The sequence below is a fragment of the Euleptes europaea genome, chromosome 20, assembly GCF_029931775.1.
Source record: "Euleptes europaea isolate rEulEur1 chromosome 20, rEulEur1.hap1, whole genome shotgun sequence".
Taxonomy (NCBI): Eukaryota; Metazoa; Chordata; class Lepidosauria; order Squamata; family Sphaerodactylidae; genus Euleptes; species Euleptes europaea.
The window spans coordinates 11,908,755-11,926,782 of record NC_079331.1 but is presented as its reverse complement, the minus strand read 5'-3'; the positions used below and the strand labels follow the sequence as shown (position 1 = coordinate 11,926,782).

Here is an 18,028-nt window from a genome sequence, read left to right as displayed (position 1 = left end):
AACCCTGCACAAAATGACTGCGCTGATTATCCCACAATAGAAGACTGTACACACACACACACACACAAACAGGTCTCTAGCAGGAAACCTTGATGAAAGCTGGTGTAGGAAATTTCACTTCTCCAGGGCAGCCTCAGGCCAAGTAAAAAGCCAGACGCCTTTCAAGGTGCCCCTTTATCCTCAGTTGTCAGAGAAGAGGCCTTAAAAGTATGCAATACATTCTTGCAACGAACTAAAGATGCTCCTAGTCCAGGTGAGGTTATCTAATTTATTCATATGCTGCTTTCCTGTTGTATACAGAAAGGTTGTGACCCAGTTCGTGGCCTAGCATAATCCTCCCCGCCCCCCAGAAATGTATTTGAACAATATTCATACTGGGGTAACGTATCAGCTGGGGATAAGGCAAGAGCCTGTTGGGGGGTGAGACCTGTTCCCACATAGTGATTTTTGCCTGCGTGGAAAGCAGGAAACCCCCAAGGTAAACGGGAGCATCCGGATGACGCTGTGCCCGATCTGTGCACAACTCATCTGACTTGCATCCCCCCTCCTTTACTCCAGAGAAAATCTTAAATTATCTGCGTTAAAGAGGAAATTGTGGGGTAGCTAAGAAGAAGAGTTGGTTTTTTTATATGCCAACATTCTCTACCACTTAAGGGGGACTCTAACCAGCTTACATTCACCTTCTCTACCCCTCCCCACAACAGACACCCTGTGAGGTAGGTGGGGCTGAGAGAGTGTGACTGGCCCAAGGTCACCCAGCTGGCTTCATGTGTAGGAGAGGAGAAACAAATCCAGTTCACCAGATTAGCCTCCGCCACTCATGTGGAGGAGCAGGGAATCAAATCCGGTTCTCCAGATCAGACTCCACTGCTCCAAACCACTGCTCTTAACCACTACACCATGCTGGCTCCACGCTGGATGAAGTATCCATCAGGATGCTGCCCCTGCACATCTGTCCCCTCTGTATTTTCACAGTTGTGGAGTCAATTTATTTTTCTTCTGCACATGCCTTCAATAATGAGGATGCAGCCTAGTCCTACTTCTGTAGTATTATATGCCAGAGAGGCATCGGATGTAAAAACTGAGAAATGAATTGTTGTGCTTTCTCAGACGACATACCAAAAGAAGGGGTGGAAAAATTTCATTGGAGAAAATCAACGAGGAAAGAAAGGCAAATTCCATGAAATAAGGTCATTTATCGTAATGTCATATAGTATCTCAATGTATCTTATTTTTACCAATCATTTCCAACTTCTCTTTCCCCTCTTTGCTGAGACTCTTCAAGAGTCCCTTCCATGGACTCTTTATTTGTGGAATTATGATCTAACTCTGATCTTAAGGGCTTCAACGCAGTTCAGTCAGTTATATTTATATGCGTGCTGAAGTAATATAATTGAACTGCCTTTATATCTGACATCTCATGAAGTCAGTGAGGCCTCGGCTCAAAGCAACATACTTAAAACATACTTAAATGTATTACTTTCTTGAGTCCTATGCAAGTATGCCAACTGCTGAGCGAATGTGCTATCTACATTAAAGCAAAGTGATTCTCAGTCTTAGGGCACTTTCACACATGCAAAATAATCCACTTTCAATCCACTTTCAATGCACTTTAACGATGTTTGCAAGTGGATTTTGCCAGTTCACACAGTAAAATCCAGCTTCACATTGAAAATGGATTGAAAGTGCATTATTCAGTATGTGTGAAAGTGCCCATATACTCAGTATATTGCTGTATACTTGAAATTCACAGAGAGCTCACAGCTTTTCTCAAGAACGTAGCTTTCATTCTTGCAGGGTTTTTTTAAAATCCATAGTCTTCCTCCTTTTAAGGTCCAAGGCCCACAATTAACCCACACCTTGGTTTTTACAAAATATGCCCCCTTTTTCTGTCTGTGGGGTGCACCTGCACCAAGTGAAATTCCCTCTTCTACAGAACTATCAAAAGGTGTCTGTGTTTTCTGTCCAGCTTACCTACTCAGGAGGTGCAGTAGGGTTAGGGTTGCCAACCTCCAGGTGGTGGCTGGAGATCTGCTATTACAACTGATCTCCAGCCTCACCATTTTTCCTAGTACCTGATAAATCTACATACTTAGTCTCACCTGCGGCTTATTTTTTATCATCTTGAGTCTATTAATTATAGGAAGGCCTTTACCCTTGCCAGATGCCAAGCCCTACCATCGGCAGTTTTAGAAGGGAAATATAAGAAGATCCCTAGATCAGAGAGGTTATGTCCGTGTGGGACAGGGGACATTGAAACCATCGAACATGCACTGATATGTTGCCCATTCTACCACAAAGTTAGATCAAAGCTTATTTCCCCCCTACTTGGTAAATTCCCTGAAGAGTCAGTTGAGCTTTAAGGCAAAGAAGCTCCTATTAGGAGAAGACCCTCAGCCTATGCTCCAAACTGCCAAGTTCTGCGCTGCTGCTATTAAAATACACAGAGCTTTATTAGATAATGATTGCTAGAATATTTTACAATTTTATCAGTTTTAATGTTGCTTTTATTGACCTTACACCTTTATATGTACGGGCAGTCTGTGATTCTTCAGTGCAAAACTATTGTGTCTGGATATTTTGATGTGTTGGCACGTGATTGGTCATTGGTCAGTCGACCGTATTAATAAACTTGACTTGACTTGATCTCCAGCCAACAGAGATTAGTTCACCTAGAGAAAATGGCCACGTTGGCAATTGGACTCTATGGCATTGAAGTCCCTCCCCAAACCCCGCCCTCCTCAGGCTCCACCCTCAAAATCTCCAGGTATTTCCCAACCTGGAGCTGGCAACGCTAAGCAGTGTTCCTTACCCTCAGTAGTGATAAGGGCTTATGAAAAACTTCTGTTTCCCATTGTTGCCAGCTAGTTGTATTCAAGAGCGAACTGGGAAGGCAAAATGGCCCAGGTAACAAGCCGAGCTTAGTGGTCCCTGTCACTCAGTGTCCCTAAGAGCGTGTGGCTGTCCTCGACAAGAGCCAGGGCTTTCTTGGCCGTGGCTTCGGCCTGGTGGAATGCTCTGCCTGGTGACATCAGTTTTGCAGTTCTATTAAGTCAGATAATTTTATGTATTAACTTTTGACTGGTCAAACAGACCGTATCAATAAATACCAAATGTCGTTGCACACAATTTCTGTTCAAAAAATCCTTGTTTCTGGCATGTAGAGGAAATAAATTTTTTTTAAGATCATTCACTTCCATGAGAAGTAAGTTTCATTTTGGCTGGATTGGGGGTGTTCTACATTGCTCATATGCCTCATAAGTCTTAATTTAAAAAATTTTTCGCACATGTCTACCATGTTGCATGTACAAAACCTCCACAGAGACAGCCTCCCAACTGGGCAGGACCTCCTGGTCAATAGCAAAGGGCTCTAAGACAACAGCTCGGGGTGAGTTATAGAGAATGGAGAAATGATTATACCATTATTCTAGAGCAATGCTTGCAATTGTATAGGTATATAATCTAGTGCCACTAGAGATTAGCTCCCAGAATTTTTTTTATCATTTTTGGTGGCAATAGCCCTGGATAACTCCTCTCATTGTACTCTGTTAAATTGTATTTTTTTTTCTTTTTCAAGAAATTTTTATAAAGGCAGCGGTAACTTATGAGGTTTTGGATGTGAAACGGTGATTTCGCCAATCTGGCTCTTCTTTGCAAATATCGGAGTAGTCTCCTCTTGGCCCTACACTTTTGATTGAACCAGGTACAACCCGTGTAACCTACCAAGGGTGGCCTCTGTACAATTAACCACAGTGTTAACTGATAGACGATAGCGCCCATAGCCTCAATCGGATTTACTTCTCCTGCAATCATCTTTGCCCTTAACTGCACAAGCTCATCTTCTCCAAGACACATTTTGATATTGTTTCATGTATGTATGGTGGCGTTATTACGATCCTCTTATCACTAAATACGTTTGGTCTTTCAGGCTATCCGGTGCACTCTGGTAAACTGCAGCTGCCAGCATTTTAAACCCGGGAAAATAAACCAGCGACAATGTGACCAGTGTCGGCATGGATGGGTAGCGCACGGTAATAAAGCTCAAGCCACAAAGACGCACACTGCCACTTATTTGACCACAAACTAGACGCGCAAACCAAACAACGGTTAGATCAACATCTATGTACAGTCTGCAGTGTATTAGCAGAGCTAAATGCAACATCGCTGATGCTGTCCATAGACCCACACAAGAACAGCTTCAAAGACACCAAACACATTTCGATCCCCATCTTCTTCAACAGTATTACAAGTAGTGATTTGATTCATAATATATTTTCACATTGTAAAATACTGGCTGCCCTGACCTGGATGGCCCAGGCTAGCCTGATCTTGTCAGATCTCGGAAGCTAAGCAGGGTTGGCCCTGGTTAGTACTTGGATGGGAGACCACCAAGGAATACTAAAGTCGCTATGCAGAGGCAGGCAATGGCAAATCACCTCTGTTAGTCTCTTGCCTTGAAAACCCTACTAGGTTGCCATAAATTGGCTGTGACTTGACAGCACTTTACACACACAACACTGGCTTGGATCCAGTGGATTTCTCCAGAAAAAAGAGGGAATATTGGCTACTTTCACTTCCTGCTGCAGATCTCGGACTCCCCCTCATGCTTTTCCTGGCTCCCCCTTTCATGCTCCTGTCCCCCAGAAGCGGTATTTAGGGGTGATGCATTTGGGGCTGCAGAGGGAGGGGAAGGAAACCAATATTGCTGGTCAACTACATCACTGCAGGTAACCAAAAAGGTTGACCAAAAAAAACCAAATAACGGACTGCATAACAATAGGTTACATACAAAATATATATCCTTTTAAAACCAAACCTTTAAATGATATTTTAATGATTTAAGATGTATTAAAGCAGGGGAGTCCAATCTTTTGGATTCCCTGGGTCACATTGGAAGAAGAATTGTCTTGGGCTGCACATATAATACACTAACACTAACTTGGGCCGCACATAAAATACACTAACACTAACTCTAGCTGATTCATAATGTTTTAAGTAAGTTTACGATTTTGTGTCAGGCCGCATTCATAGCAGTCCTGGGCCGCATGCGGTCCGGGGGCCGCAGTTTGGACAAGTCTGTATTAAAGCTTTGTATATTTTTTGTATGTAACCTATTGTTATCCTGTCCATTATTAGGTTTCTTGTCAACCTTTTTGGTAACCTGTTGTTTCTGGGTTGAAGTTTTTTCTTCCCCTTTCTATTTGTGTTCAACTACAGTACTGCTACAGCCTAAACAATCTGTGTTGCACAGTTAGAACATATCTGACGTTTTCTAATACCTCAAGGATATTATCTAAAAAAAAGTTTCTCACCCAATGTAATGTAACTTGGCTCTCACGGTGGTTTATTTTTTAATCTTCTTTTCAGCTTTAAGCAAACTAAGGATCCCCAATCTATACCCAACAACCCAAGTAGAAATAGTCCAGTCCAATGTGGTTTTCGATATAAGCAGCCTCATGCTGTATGGAACCCAAGCCGTCCCTGTCCGTCTCAAAATACTCTTAGATCGGCTTTTCAGCGTCCTGAAGCAAGAAGAAGTGGTACAGATTCTCCATGCGCTTGACTGGACCTTGCAAGACTACATACGTGGATATGTCTTACAGGTAAGTCCTAAGTAATACTTTTTCAAAAGTGGGTGATCAAAGTAGTACCACCAAAAATCACAATGGCCATTTATGCATGGGAGCTTTACCTGAGGTTCGTTGCTTGCTGGACCCACACTTTCTTCTTGTGAAGCTATTCACCAGCAGCAGTCTCCAAGCTCAAAACAAGAAGCTTGTAAGCCCCTGCCTCTTGAAATGCCGCTTGGTAATTGGCTGTAGTGCCTAGAAGTCATCCCCCCAAACCCAATTGCCGCATGTGTGTGTTAAGTGCCGTGAAGTTGCTTCCAATTCATGGAGACCCTATGAATCAATGTCTTCCAAAACGTCCTATCTTTAACAGTCTTGCTCAGGTCTTGCAAACTGAGTGCTGTGACTTCCTTTATAGAGTCAATCCATCTCTTGTTGGGTCTTCCTCTTTTCCTGCTGCCTTCAACTTTTCCTAGCATGATTGTCTTTTCCAGAGACTCTTGTCTTCTTGCCGCATAAAAAAGCATTTTAAGAACAAAAACAAAAAACGGAGCTATTTGTAAGAAACGGGGGGGGGGGGGAAGAGAGAGAAACCCAAGCCTCGTTTTTAAAAGCCTTTCTTTTGCTCAGAAAGAACTCCAAGGAAGCAGGAAGCATTCAAATCCCTACCCCTTGGCACGCTGCTTTGTAATTGGATGTACTGCTTGCTGTGACAGAAACCAAGCTTCTGTGTCCCACGCTTTGCCTTGTGCATGGGGATTTCACCCAGGCGAGGAGATGGAAGAATCGGGTTAATGGAGGGATGGGAAGTCCTGGGATTTGTGAGGGCTGGCAGTGAGGTTGTCTCTAATGGACGGAAATCTCACACATAACTTCAAGGAACAACTGAGACAGACGGGGGGCAAATGTGAGTGAAAGTACCCATGCATAAATGACCAATGTTTGCATAACAGGAATATATCGCATTGATCTTTAGTGATGGAAAAGATGGGGGATATATTGAATTAGAAACCTGCAGCCCAGCAATTGGCTAGTTAATCCAAATAAGTATGGGAAAATAAATAACCTTCTCACATATTTGCAGTCTCTTGCTGCCGTATGCCTTGATTCTCCTTCACCTACTTTTCCCTTGGGTTTCTGTTTGCCAGTATAATGACTACTGTGCACCCTTTCATCAGCCATCTTCTCTCTGGGCTCCTTGCCCTCCAAAATTATTCCTATCTGTATGGCTTATGTGATGTTTTAATGCCATCCAAACTGACAACTTCCCCTTCCCTCATGCACCACAAACATTCTGACACTTCTGTTTCCCAGGGTATTGAAATGTCTGTGAATATTCTATCTCAGCACCTCAGCCAGTATCAGAGGCTTTGCTGTCTCAAGTACAATGAAATATAGATATTCATAACGTTTTTAATGGTTCGGATGATGTCATTTTGAATTCTGAGGGAATCAATGCTGTTACGCAAGGGCTCTGAAGTTACTTCTGTACGTTTGTTCAAATGCCCATCCTTGCTCTTCAGTCGGCATTCTCATTTTAATGTAAAGTAATGCTATGATTTACGTTATGACACAAATGAATATTTAATGGTGCTTGATAATTTTGCTTTTTAGTGTTAGGATTAAAAAATATGGACTCAATTACCTTGAACCTTTTTTACATGAAATATTTATGACGATACGTTCTTCATCGTCTTAGGAAACTCTTGCATGCACTGTGAAAACTCTCTGTAGGCCATCAAATACATGTTCTGTGATAAAATATTTATTGTAGTTATTGGGAAAAGTTAGGTATGGCTGGAGTTTGAAAGAACTCCAACACTCTAGTGTAATTACAGCTGTGCTCTGTGAAGACTGGCAAAGAATCGATACAGGTTCATTTGTTCTCTGATCTCAGTTGCTTGGAAGATTATAAAACTTGCAGTGAAAGAATACTTGACTTAAATGCGGAACTAAATCTCCTTCTGATTGCTCCATCTCTTTGCTTCATACTTGCATTTTGTTTCACTGGTGCACATCTTAATTTTTACGGGGCAGTTGCGAAACACAGATTCTTAGAACATGCTCATGATGTATTCGGAAGAACGACTATATTTGTGTGCTGCACAGGGTGCCCGTTCAATCTGGGCAGCCCAAAGCGGTAACTGCAAATTATGGTTGTGACTTTGCAAGCTTGTACGTCAGACATAGTCCTTTACGATTCCCACTAAGGCTGTTCACACACATTGGTTAATGTACTTGCAACACACTTTCAATGCACTTTAGCAATCGTTTGCAATTAGATTTTCCTGTGAGAATTGCAAACAATTGCTGAGGTGCATTGAAAGTGCATTATCCAACATGTGTGAAAGTGGCTAGTAAAGCAGGAGATGGGGTAACTATATCTCCATCAGCCTTTGTCCTTTCTGCTTCCCTTATCTGCTGTAACCAGGAGGGTGCTATACATAGGGTTGCCAGATCTCTCTTCGCTACCGGCGGGAGGTTTTTGGGGTGGAGCCTGAGGAGGGCGGGGTTTGGGGAGGGGAGGGACTTCAATGCCAGAGAGTCCAATTGCCAAAGCAACCATTTTCTCCAGGGCAACTGATCTCTGTCGGCTGGAGATCAGTTGTAATAGCAGCTAGTAACTGGAGGTTGCCAATAGAATTGTATATTAACCACCAAAATTATAACAAGTAGTGTACAATGTGATACATATAATCATTAAGTGCAAATTAACACATATTATACATTCTTAACTCTATATGCTATGCTATACATAAGTGATCCTATACTAATTAAATTAAATACACAAATACTTTGTTCGGGCGCAAAGTCCTCTGTGAGGAATGTTTTTATCCTCTATGTATAGCCCTCAATCATTTGCCTCAGGATTCCTCAGTAGGTATGTATATCGAGGTGCGTCTGAAGAAGTTCCAGCCGCTGTAAATGTGTGGAGCCGGAGAAACGGAATCAGCTTTCCTTTGAAGGGTGGCAAAGTGTCGAACCACTTAGCTGGTTATTTTTTACAAATATACTGTGCAGCGAGCTAACGTATTTTTCTGTAGTACCTGGAGGTTGGCAACCCTAGCTATACATATCACACGGCAGGTGAGGGCAAAGGAAACAAACGATGGAATTGCAGAGAGAATTCTGCCACTTCCTCATTTCCCCCACTTTGTGGGAAATTTAAAGATTGCAAGGTCCAAATTGCAGATATAGAATTCAGGTTGAAATGTAGACAGTATTTTGTTAGGTGTTCGCGTTAATTAGACTTCAGTGCATCTTTTTTTTCATGTGATCTGTACGTGTTTGTTTTCTCCCCTCATCCTTTTTTAAAGGATGCTTCAGGAAAGGTGCTGGACCACTGGGGTATCATGACCAGTGAAGAAGAGCTGGCTACGTTGCAGCAGTTCCTTCGTTTCGGTGAAACCAAGTCCATTGTGGAGCTGATGGCCGTTCAAGAGAAAGAAGGGCAATCCATTGTAATCCCCACAGCAGCACCCAATATGGATATTAGGGCGTTTATAGAAAGTTACAATCAGAGGAGTCCGAATCTTCCTTCTTCTGTGGACAAGATGAACCCCGTTAACATTCATCACTTTGAAAGCGTCGTAAACAATATGGCCTTTATGCTGCCTTTTCAGTTTTTCAGTCCCATACCTCCACCCCTGATAGGTTCCCTGCCAGAAAGGCTTTTGATGGAGCAAGCTCAGGACCAGAGCAGCGAACTTCAACAAGATGTCCAGGTGCCATTCTCCGAAAGCAGCTTCTTAAATTCCAGCTCTTCGTTTCAAGCTGAAAAGGAAGAGGCCCCAAACGGTCCCGACATCACTTCAAATCCTGAGGACAGTATTCCGTCAAGTGAGGCTAGTTCCCGAAATATGGTCACAAAGCTTGAAATGAGCCGGGGATCTCCGGAGAGCAAGTTGAAATCCGCTGACAAAAATGGAACCAGCACAAGGAAAGGGCGGGTATACTGTACAGCATGCGAGAAGACATTTTATGATAAGGGGACTCTTAAGATCCACTATAATGCTGTCCATCTGAAAATCAAACATAAGTGCACAATCGAAGGCTGCAACATGGTGTTTAGCTCTCTGCGGAGTCGTAACCGTCATAGTGCCAATCCCAACCCAAGACTTCACATGCCGATGAATAGAAACAACCGTGATAAAGACCTGAGAAATGGACTGACAATTACTGGACTGGAAGACAACAAACGGACAGACTTTAACATTTTACCTCCAGATAACAGATCGATTTCAAGTTATGCTCACTCTTGTACGGATTCGAAAGCACAGCCGAATTTTCACAGCACGGGACAAAACGGCATACTGTTTCCAAACTTGAAGACCGTCCAACCAGTTCTTCCATTCTATCGCAGCCCAGTCACACCAGCTGAGCTTGCAAACACACCAGGTACGCTTCCTTCTCTACCTCTGGTTTCCTCATCAGTACCCGAACCATTGAATTCTAATGAGTCAGCCTTCGATTTGCTACCCAAGAAGAAATCTCGGAAATCTAGTATGCCCATCAAGATAGAGAAAGAAGCTGTTGAAACGACTAGCGCAACCAACGAGGTTGCCAGCTCGGAAGATGACATGCCTCCACATGCGGTAAGTGCAGGGCATGTTGAGATGCGCGTGTCTAGGATAGAAACAGATAAGAATCACCCAGTGGAAAAGCAATCCCATTCAGGTAACCCATGGAAATCCATTTCTGAGGTTGGAGAGCCAAAATATTTCAAATCTGTTAAGCCAAATGACACATGCAACGACATGGACAGATCACACCACCCCGAAAAAGAGGAGAAGCCAGAACAAAGTCAAGTGTTAAAAATGGTTTCTCATCAAAAAGTATATGAAGAACCCAGCCAGCACAGGGACATGATCAAAGCAGTGACTGAATCACAAGTCTATTTTAAAGAGCAGTTGAATTACAGGATTCCTATCAATGACTGCACTGGATTGCAACACCAATTGCTGATTGGGGCAGGTTTCAACACATTGACCAAACAGGGTGTTGCCATTTCTGATTTTGAAGACTTTAAAGCTATGGATCATGTCAGTCAACATGCGTTAGGGATTCAGAAGGAAGACAGTCGCTTCCATTGTGACATCTGCCAGAAGACCTTTAAAAACCCATACAGTGTAAAAATGCATTTTAAAAACGTTCATCTGAAAGAAATGCATATTTGCACAGTTGAGGGTTGTAATGCTGCTTTTCCGTCTCGTAGAAGTCGAGACAGGTAAGAAAACGGTGGATGAAATTGTTTATTATTATTTTTTACAATTGTCCAATGGAGCCTAGTTTGAAATGCAAATATGTTTTGAAGAATGATGCTGTGGGTTTTTACTCTGGCATGCTCCATACCTTATCAGAACACTGCTATAATGAAAATGCATTGAATGAAGCCTAGCTTTCGCTCAGACACTAGAGCAGAAAATTTCATTGCTGACTGGCTACGTTTGTTGAAAGAAATTTTTTGAAAAGGAGGCATGGTCTTATATTTAATATGTATTTTCATTTATATTATATATACATATATATACATACAGAGTCTGCCTTGGTTCCTAGCCTGAGCAACTTATTGCCCAAGTGAAGATCAAGCAGCTACTCTCTGACTGTCTTGTACCCCATCCACTTGTCTGCTCAAGTTTGTTTTGCCTTCAGACTCCCAGCTTTGAGACCACTGGTGGTGGAAAATGATGTCAAGTTGCAGCTAACTTATGGCAGCACATAGGTTTTTCAAGGCAAGAGAAAAACAGTGGTGGATTAAGATAAAATCAGTAAGACCATAGATGAGGACATGCCTAACTGCCTTTTATTGAGTGGGTCCATTGGTCTATCTTGGTTTCTGTTGGTCCCTCTGTGTGACACTGATTCTCCATGGTCTCAGACAGAGAAAGGTCTTTCCCAACACCCACTACCTTAAATTCTTTAATGGGAGATTGAACCTGTAACTTTCTGTATGGAAAACACGTGCTCTACCTCTTGAGTCATAGCTGTTCTCCGAGCAAACTGTTGGGATGAAGAAAGGAACCAACTAGATAGTTGAGGTCCCATCAGATGAAACCTGTTATATCAGTAATGATGTACAATATAGCTCCGCCTACCCCATCCACACAATTTTATAGACTTTGATGTATTTAATACATTACTCAAGAAAGAAATCTGCAGATACTCAAAAACAGATGACACACATTTGGCCTCCCTTCTTTCTACTTGCTCTGGCGCCTTAATTAGCCATGTTTAGGCATGGAACTGTTTAGTACACCCCAGCCTAGAAACTGGCCAGTAGTGACTAGAATGGTAAAGATCTGAAATTCCCTGTTCTGATTGCCCAGATATACTGCTTCTACTTAGAAACTGCTGCACAAAAAGCCTACTGTCCAATATCTCATGGTTCAAATTTTCTCTTCCCCCACCAACTGCATCACAATGTTATTGTGTTAGGCTACAGACACAGAGCTAACAAAAAGCTACAACAGTGCCATTCTGCCTGGCTTGCTGCCTTCCCTAAGCCTCTAAAATCACCAAAGAATCTGATTAATTGCTAAACGCTCCAGCCCTATTTGATATCTTGCCTAAGAACTGTTTGTCATTAGTGGGATCTCCAGTAGGAACAGCTGGATTAATCAATTAAAGCATTTTGATGAACTAGAGAGGTACCCCCCCTATTAGAACATTAAAAATATAATGCATGTAATTATAAAAACTGCACATGATATATCACCTTAAGAGACTTTTCCACCAATGGGAGAGAGAATGAAGAATTCCTCGTCTAAGATAGTTCTTATTGTAGATGATCTAAAAACCAGGTATATTTATCCATCTTTATTATGGGCCACAAGCAGTACAGAATCAGAACAAACCAAGTTAATTAATTACCTAATATTATCTCTTTACATATCATGCCACCTACCATATCAGACCATGAAAAGTGTTAGAAGTTATCAGAGTAGATTATACACAAGGCATTCTCTCAGCCCATATTTTCATAGCAGAGGGCAGAAACATAGCTACTTACTCAGTATATGTTTTTCTACAGAACATATTTTCTCATATGCAGATTTAATCAGTTGCTTATGTAATGAACTATAATCATGAATATCAGTCATGTAATTCAGAGTGCTGTAACCTGATAAGAGAAATCTTAGTTGATTAATAATGTCAACTAAAAAGCTGGGGCAGCCTTGCTTTTCTCATCGCCGGCATACCCGGGGCGAATGGGGACAGGAGGCTGCCTAAAGGCAGCTCCTCCACCCAGGATGCCCCGGGAATGCCTCCTGGGATTCCTGGATGCCCCCTGGATTGCTGGCATGGGCCTTTACGCCGGTGGGATGCCGGCGGAAGGCCCTACCGGCATTCTGGGGGTCACTGCTGTGGGCCTCCATGCCTGCGCTGGGGCCACTAACAACAATTTAAGTAGCCTGGGTTCTGGCGCGGGGGGCCCGAACACCGGCCCAGCTCCTTCCTGGCCTCCTAAGGGCTTTCGCCCTCAAGGCTCAAGAATGCGCCGTTAAGAGTGCTTAAACTGGGTGATAACATTCTTAATGCTAAGAGTGAACACACTGTTGTTTAAAATCCAGTTGTTTGCTGATAAAAGTTGATTCCCACCTGATCTTCCTTCTCATTTCTTTAGACATAGCTCAAACCTAAACCTTCACCATAAGCTTTTGACCAAAGATCCTCTGGAAGTCAAGAACAACCATTTCAATGCAGCGTACCTCTTGAAGGACATGGCTAAAGATGTTTGCCCAGACAACTCTTTGAAAGGTCACACAGGACAACAGACCTCTGTCATATTTAAAGGCATGAACAGGACTGGTAGCCTGGTTTTCCCAATGAGCAAGACTGTAGAGTCCTACCCCGAGAGCCACAGGTATCATCCAGAGAATGACGGAGCTGTCCTGGATTTAAGCACTACATCTAGCGTCAAGTCGGAGAGCAGCACACATTCCTCTTGGGATTCTGACGGTGGCAACGACGAAGGCCTCGGGCCTTTGGAAGACAGCGACGAAAGTAGCGAAAGCACCGGGTTTGCACCAAATGAAGAGCTCTATCAGGATTGTATTCTTACGGATAAGACTAACCCAAGTTTCTCGAATATCCCTTCCGGTTTGTCGATCACCTGTCACCTATGCCAAAAAAGTTACAGTAATAAAGGAACCTTCAGGGCCCATTACAAAACCGTGCATCTCCGGCAGCTACACAAATGCAAAGTCCCCGGATGCAACACCATGTTTTCATCCGTTCGCAGCCGAAACAGGCACAGCCAGAACCCTAATCTACACAAGAGCATGGTCAGATCGACAGATAGCCCCAAGTAACGTCTCACCCGTCTGTAGTGGTTTATGTTCTATCTTAATCATTTCAGCTTTTAAAAAATGTGCTAGAATAAGATACATCTTTGCTTTGCGTTAAAATGGAACTCACTGAAAACATAGGGGCAGATTCTGATTCTGCTTACGTAGGCTGTTCTTCACTGAACACAGAAAGCACCCAATGTCCCCCCCCAAAAAAATACTCAAACACAGATGTTTGCTTAGAAAGAACAAAGGAATACTGAAATGCGGATGATGACATTTACACACTAAATGGTATTCTTCATGTTTTGCAACACATTGACACAGTGAAGATGCTGTTCTGGCATTTCGTTTACATGCCAAACGGGAGGGGGATCAGTCCAGTAAAAAACTTCTGGATGTTATCTGCTAGTTGAGCTGAGTTTTTGAGTACTGTCATTTCACTCACGATCACGGCACAGAGGCAGAACCACATGTTGCAAGAAATACAAATCTGCCATTGAAAACAGAATCCCCGTACCATAAAGTGTAGTACAACTTACTTTGTGCCCTGCCATCATCATGTTGTGTGTTTCCTATCCCTGCCACTGGCAGCCAGCCAATTATGTGAAGGAAGAGATGGCTGGAGAACTTGACACAAGGATGCCGTTTTCAGCAGCAGCCACAAGTTCCTCATAACATATAATCCTGCCCTTAAGGCTGACTTAACAGTATTAAATAAATGTGGTGTTTTCAGATTAATTTATTGTTTAATGCCAAAAGCCAAAAATACAGACTTAGGAAAAAAAATGTAGCATTTGATCTTGGAGCCCCTTACTCCTTGATGGCAGTAGAAATTTTTACTTGAAGAAACATTATAGGGATTTGTTCCACTGTGGGGTTGGTCATTGTTTGTGCATTTGAAAAATGCAGAGCCCAACTTCTAACAAGTCATATAAACGTCTTGTCTAAAAGAATAATGTTGCTGGCTTCAAGACGGATCTGTGAACTGCAGGATGCCAGAAGCCACTCGGCAGTTCACGGATCTGTCTCGGAACTTGCTTCTGAGCCACCTTATATCTTTAAAATGTAATAATAGGAGCAGCCCCCAGGAGCAGTCTGAAAAGAATAGAAAGCATTCCTTTTTTTAAAAAAAAGTGTCTCCATTTTCTTTGGAAACCTCTGAAAGGTATCAGTAAGTTTAGACTAACAAATCGCACCATGCTTCCAAAGATTTTTGAACCACAGTAAACGTATGTGGGAGATGTTCAAAATACAGTGTATATTTTTATTGCACTTTTTGATTGCGACATTAAAAAATACAACATGCTAAAGATATTATGCAGCGTTTTTCAGTACTTTACAGGAGGAAATTTTAGACCTGGCAGATATGAATAAATTGATGTGTATTATTTTTGTTATTGAAATTGTTGTTCCTAATACAGAGGAGATGCTGGTCTTTGCAACATTAAGAAGGGTCATCCATTTAATGAACACACTCTTTTACATTACAACATGGCTTGGTATAAATATGATAATACTGTTCAATATTGTTGTCATTGTATGTACCAGTATTCTACATTATGTTCTATGCACTTAAAGAGATTGGTCTTACGTTATATTTAATAACACTTTTATAATATTTAATTTGTAGCCACGTCATTACCATGGCTGTGTTTATGTAAGTGGTATGCCGGTGTCTCTGATGAAAAAGTATGTTTTTTGAAATAGTTGCAACAAAACCACTCTTTATTTTCAGTTGTCTAAATTTTTTTGATTTCTTCTCATCAAATTTTGATCATTTGTGGAACCCATGCATGATGCTTATTGCACATTTTGTACATAACGATGCCCAAACGGTTAGAGTGATTTGTGCTTTGTATGACTGTTTCGGAATTTTTTTTGGTGTTGCTCAATTTTCACCTTGATAGCCCTTGTTTTGTTTTGTAACTGTAACATTAGATAGAAATTTCGGACTTGGCAGGTAGCGTGAGTATGAAAAGCTAGTTGTATGGTTCATTCTTTCATTTATTCTAGATCACCACTGCAATGTTTGTAAAAAAAATTCGTATCATGAGGCAGACTGAAATAATTTGAATGTGCAATGCTGTTATGTGAAGCGGTTGATGATCACAGCCTTTGATGTGCTGGAATTTGGGTTGAGATCAACCTGAATTGGTTTTTACACATGTTAAACCGGTTATCTGAGTTACAACAGATTTTGATTTACAGCTGATTCACAACAGAAGATTCTACCATATGTTGAAATCAGCAGGCAGCCCATAATTCTGAACTACCCCGTCCCATTTCATGGACTGGCTAGTCATTCGGACTTTCTGGGGATCCATTTGGACACCCAGTGACCACGTGGTAAAGGAGATGTGTTGTTTTAAATCTGGATTCCACCATGTCAACGTGGACATGCTCTGACTTTCTGAATCGGGGTGAGAAAGAAGGATCCACCCTGTGAGATGCCAGAACCCAATGAATCCTTATATCTCCTTGGGTGAGCAGGTTGCCAACACCTACAAGACTAGGTGTCTGGAGCCCCTCTAGCAGTGTCTAATATATATGCAAGATATTAATGTTGAGAGGGGAAAGGTCAAGCCATGGTGAGACACAAAGGGACGCAAGGAGAGTTGCGACTGTCACTTGTTATGGCTTGTGGCTTCCCTTTCTTTAAGCCCTATAGATGTAGTTGTTTCAACAAAAAGATGACCCAGCACTATGTGTCTGTAAACCCCATATCCTTTTGTACAAGGCTAGAAAGAGGAGAAACTTATAATATCCAAGAAAGACACGCTGATCAAAACCCTGGAGCATGGCATAAACATAGGATGGTTTGGCGAGATCAGGTGATTACTGAAGCAAAACCACATCGGTTTCTAAATGCTCCAGGCCATACCCTGTTTATTGACCAGCCTACAGCTATCTTTCTACAACGATCTACAACTAAAAAAAAAAAAATTCCCTGCCCCTTGTTATCCTGGCTTCGATTTCCCAATGCACCATTGGATCTAAGAAGAAGTCCCGGCACAAGCTAGCGCAATCGGCTTGGAGATTGTGTAGGGGAAGAGTTCCTAATGCTAAGATTAAAGTGTAACTTGTAATACACCAGGTAGAACACAGCCCATCTTCCAAGTATGACAACCCACTGGAGGCTCAATAAATGTGTTTGCCAGCTGCCCAGCACCACAAAAACTGGGGAAGGTACAATGTATAGCTCATAGGTGGAAGCCAGCCTGATGGGTCACACCAGCTGTGTGGGTGGACAACTGTTTTAGCAGTGATTCGGTGCTTGCTACATCCCTGGGGATCCATGACTCTGAACAGCCATGGGGTCTTGTGCCTTGGTCCTGAAAACGATTGGAGGAGTGCATGAAAAATGGTATTTTGAAGAACTGAAAATACTTGGGCCATAGGTATATGGGTTTGATAAATTCAGTGTAAAGTGATGGTGAGAGGATTGCTTGAGGGGGAAATTGTGTTTGGAACTATTTTGTCAGAGAAACTATAAATACTTTGCATTTGCGGTTGAATTATGCCATTTACTTTTCATGTCGGAACTCTAATCTGGCCGTAGTTTTGGAATTAAGGATTGCTGGGTTGATCAAATGCTTAGTCAATGGCTGGTTAAAGGAAATGGGTTCAAACTGAGCTTTTGCTCCACTAGGTGTCTCATCCCATTTAATTCAGTGTAATCGGGCCCATTAACAACATCTTTTCCATTTATTTCAAGCGTTTGTTTTATTTTGTATAAATGTGCTTGCTTGATGTTTAAAGATGTTTTTTAATGCAAAGAAATGTGTGCTGTAGACACAAGCTGTATTCCCCAGTTGTTTTGTTTTTCACTAATTCCCCAAAAGTAATACCGTTTTGTATTTCTTCTGAATTTTCTATGTGTTAATAAAAATATGCAACAATGCCCTTGAGTTGATCCAAAGCCAAACTGCATTCAGAAACTGGATTGCCGGTGAGATGCTACTGGTTGGAAGCTTAGAGGTGAAACTACTTTATACGGGATCAGATCAAAGTTCCATCTTATTCAGCATTCTGGTGCAAGTGTTAGCCAGCCAGATGTTTTTGGAAGCTCGCAAGCTGGGCACAAAGCGTTCCATTGCTGTTTGCCTGCTACACAAACAATATACAGCCATCCTTTGTTTTATTGAGCTTTGCCTTATTGCGCTTCGC

General features: G+C 42.1%; 1 protein-coding gene across 1 annotated transcript; it reads left to right on the top strand.

Moving 5' to 3' along the window:
- The first annotated feature begins 3,925 nt into the window (after positions 1-3,925).
- Positions 3,926-13,919, top strand: BNC1 (basonuclin 1). Its single transcript, XM_056865857.1, has 4 exons — positions 3,926-4,031; positions 5,368-5,603; positions 8,888-10,797; positions 13,195-13,919. Exons 2-4 carry the CDS (start codon positions 5,457-5,459, stop codon positions 13,880-13,882), a joined length of 2,745 nt encoding a protein of 914 aa, XP_056721835.1. The 5' UTR covers positions 3,926-4,031; positions 5,368-5,456; the 3' UTR covers positions 13,883-13,919.
- Positions 13,920-18,028: the final 4,109 nt, after the last annotated feature.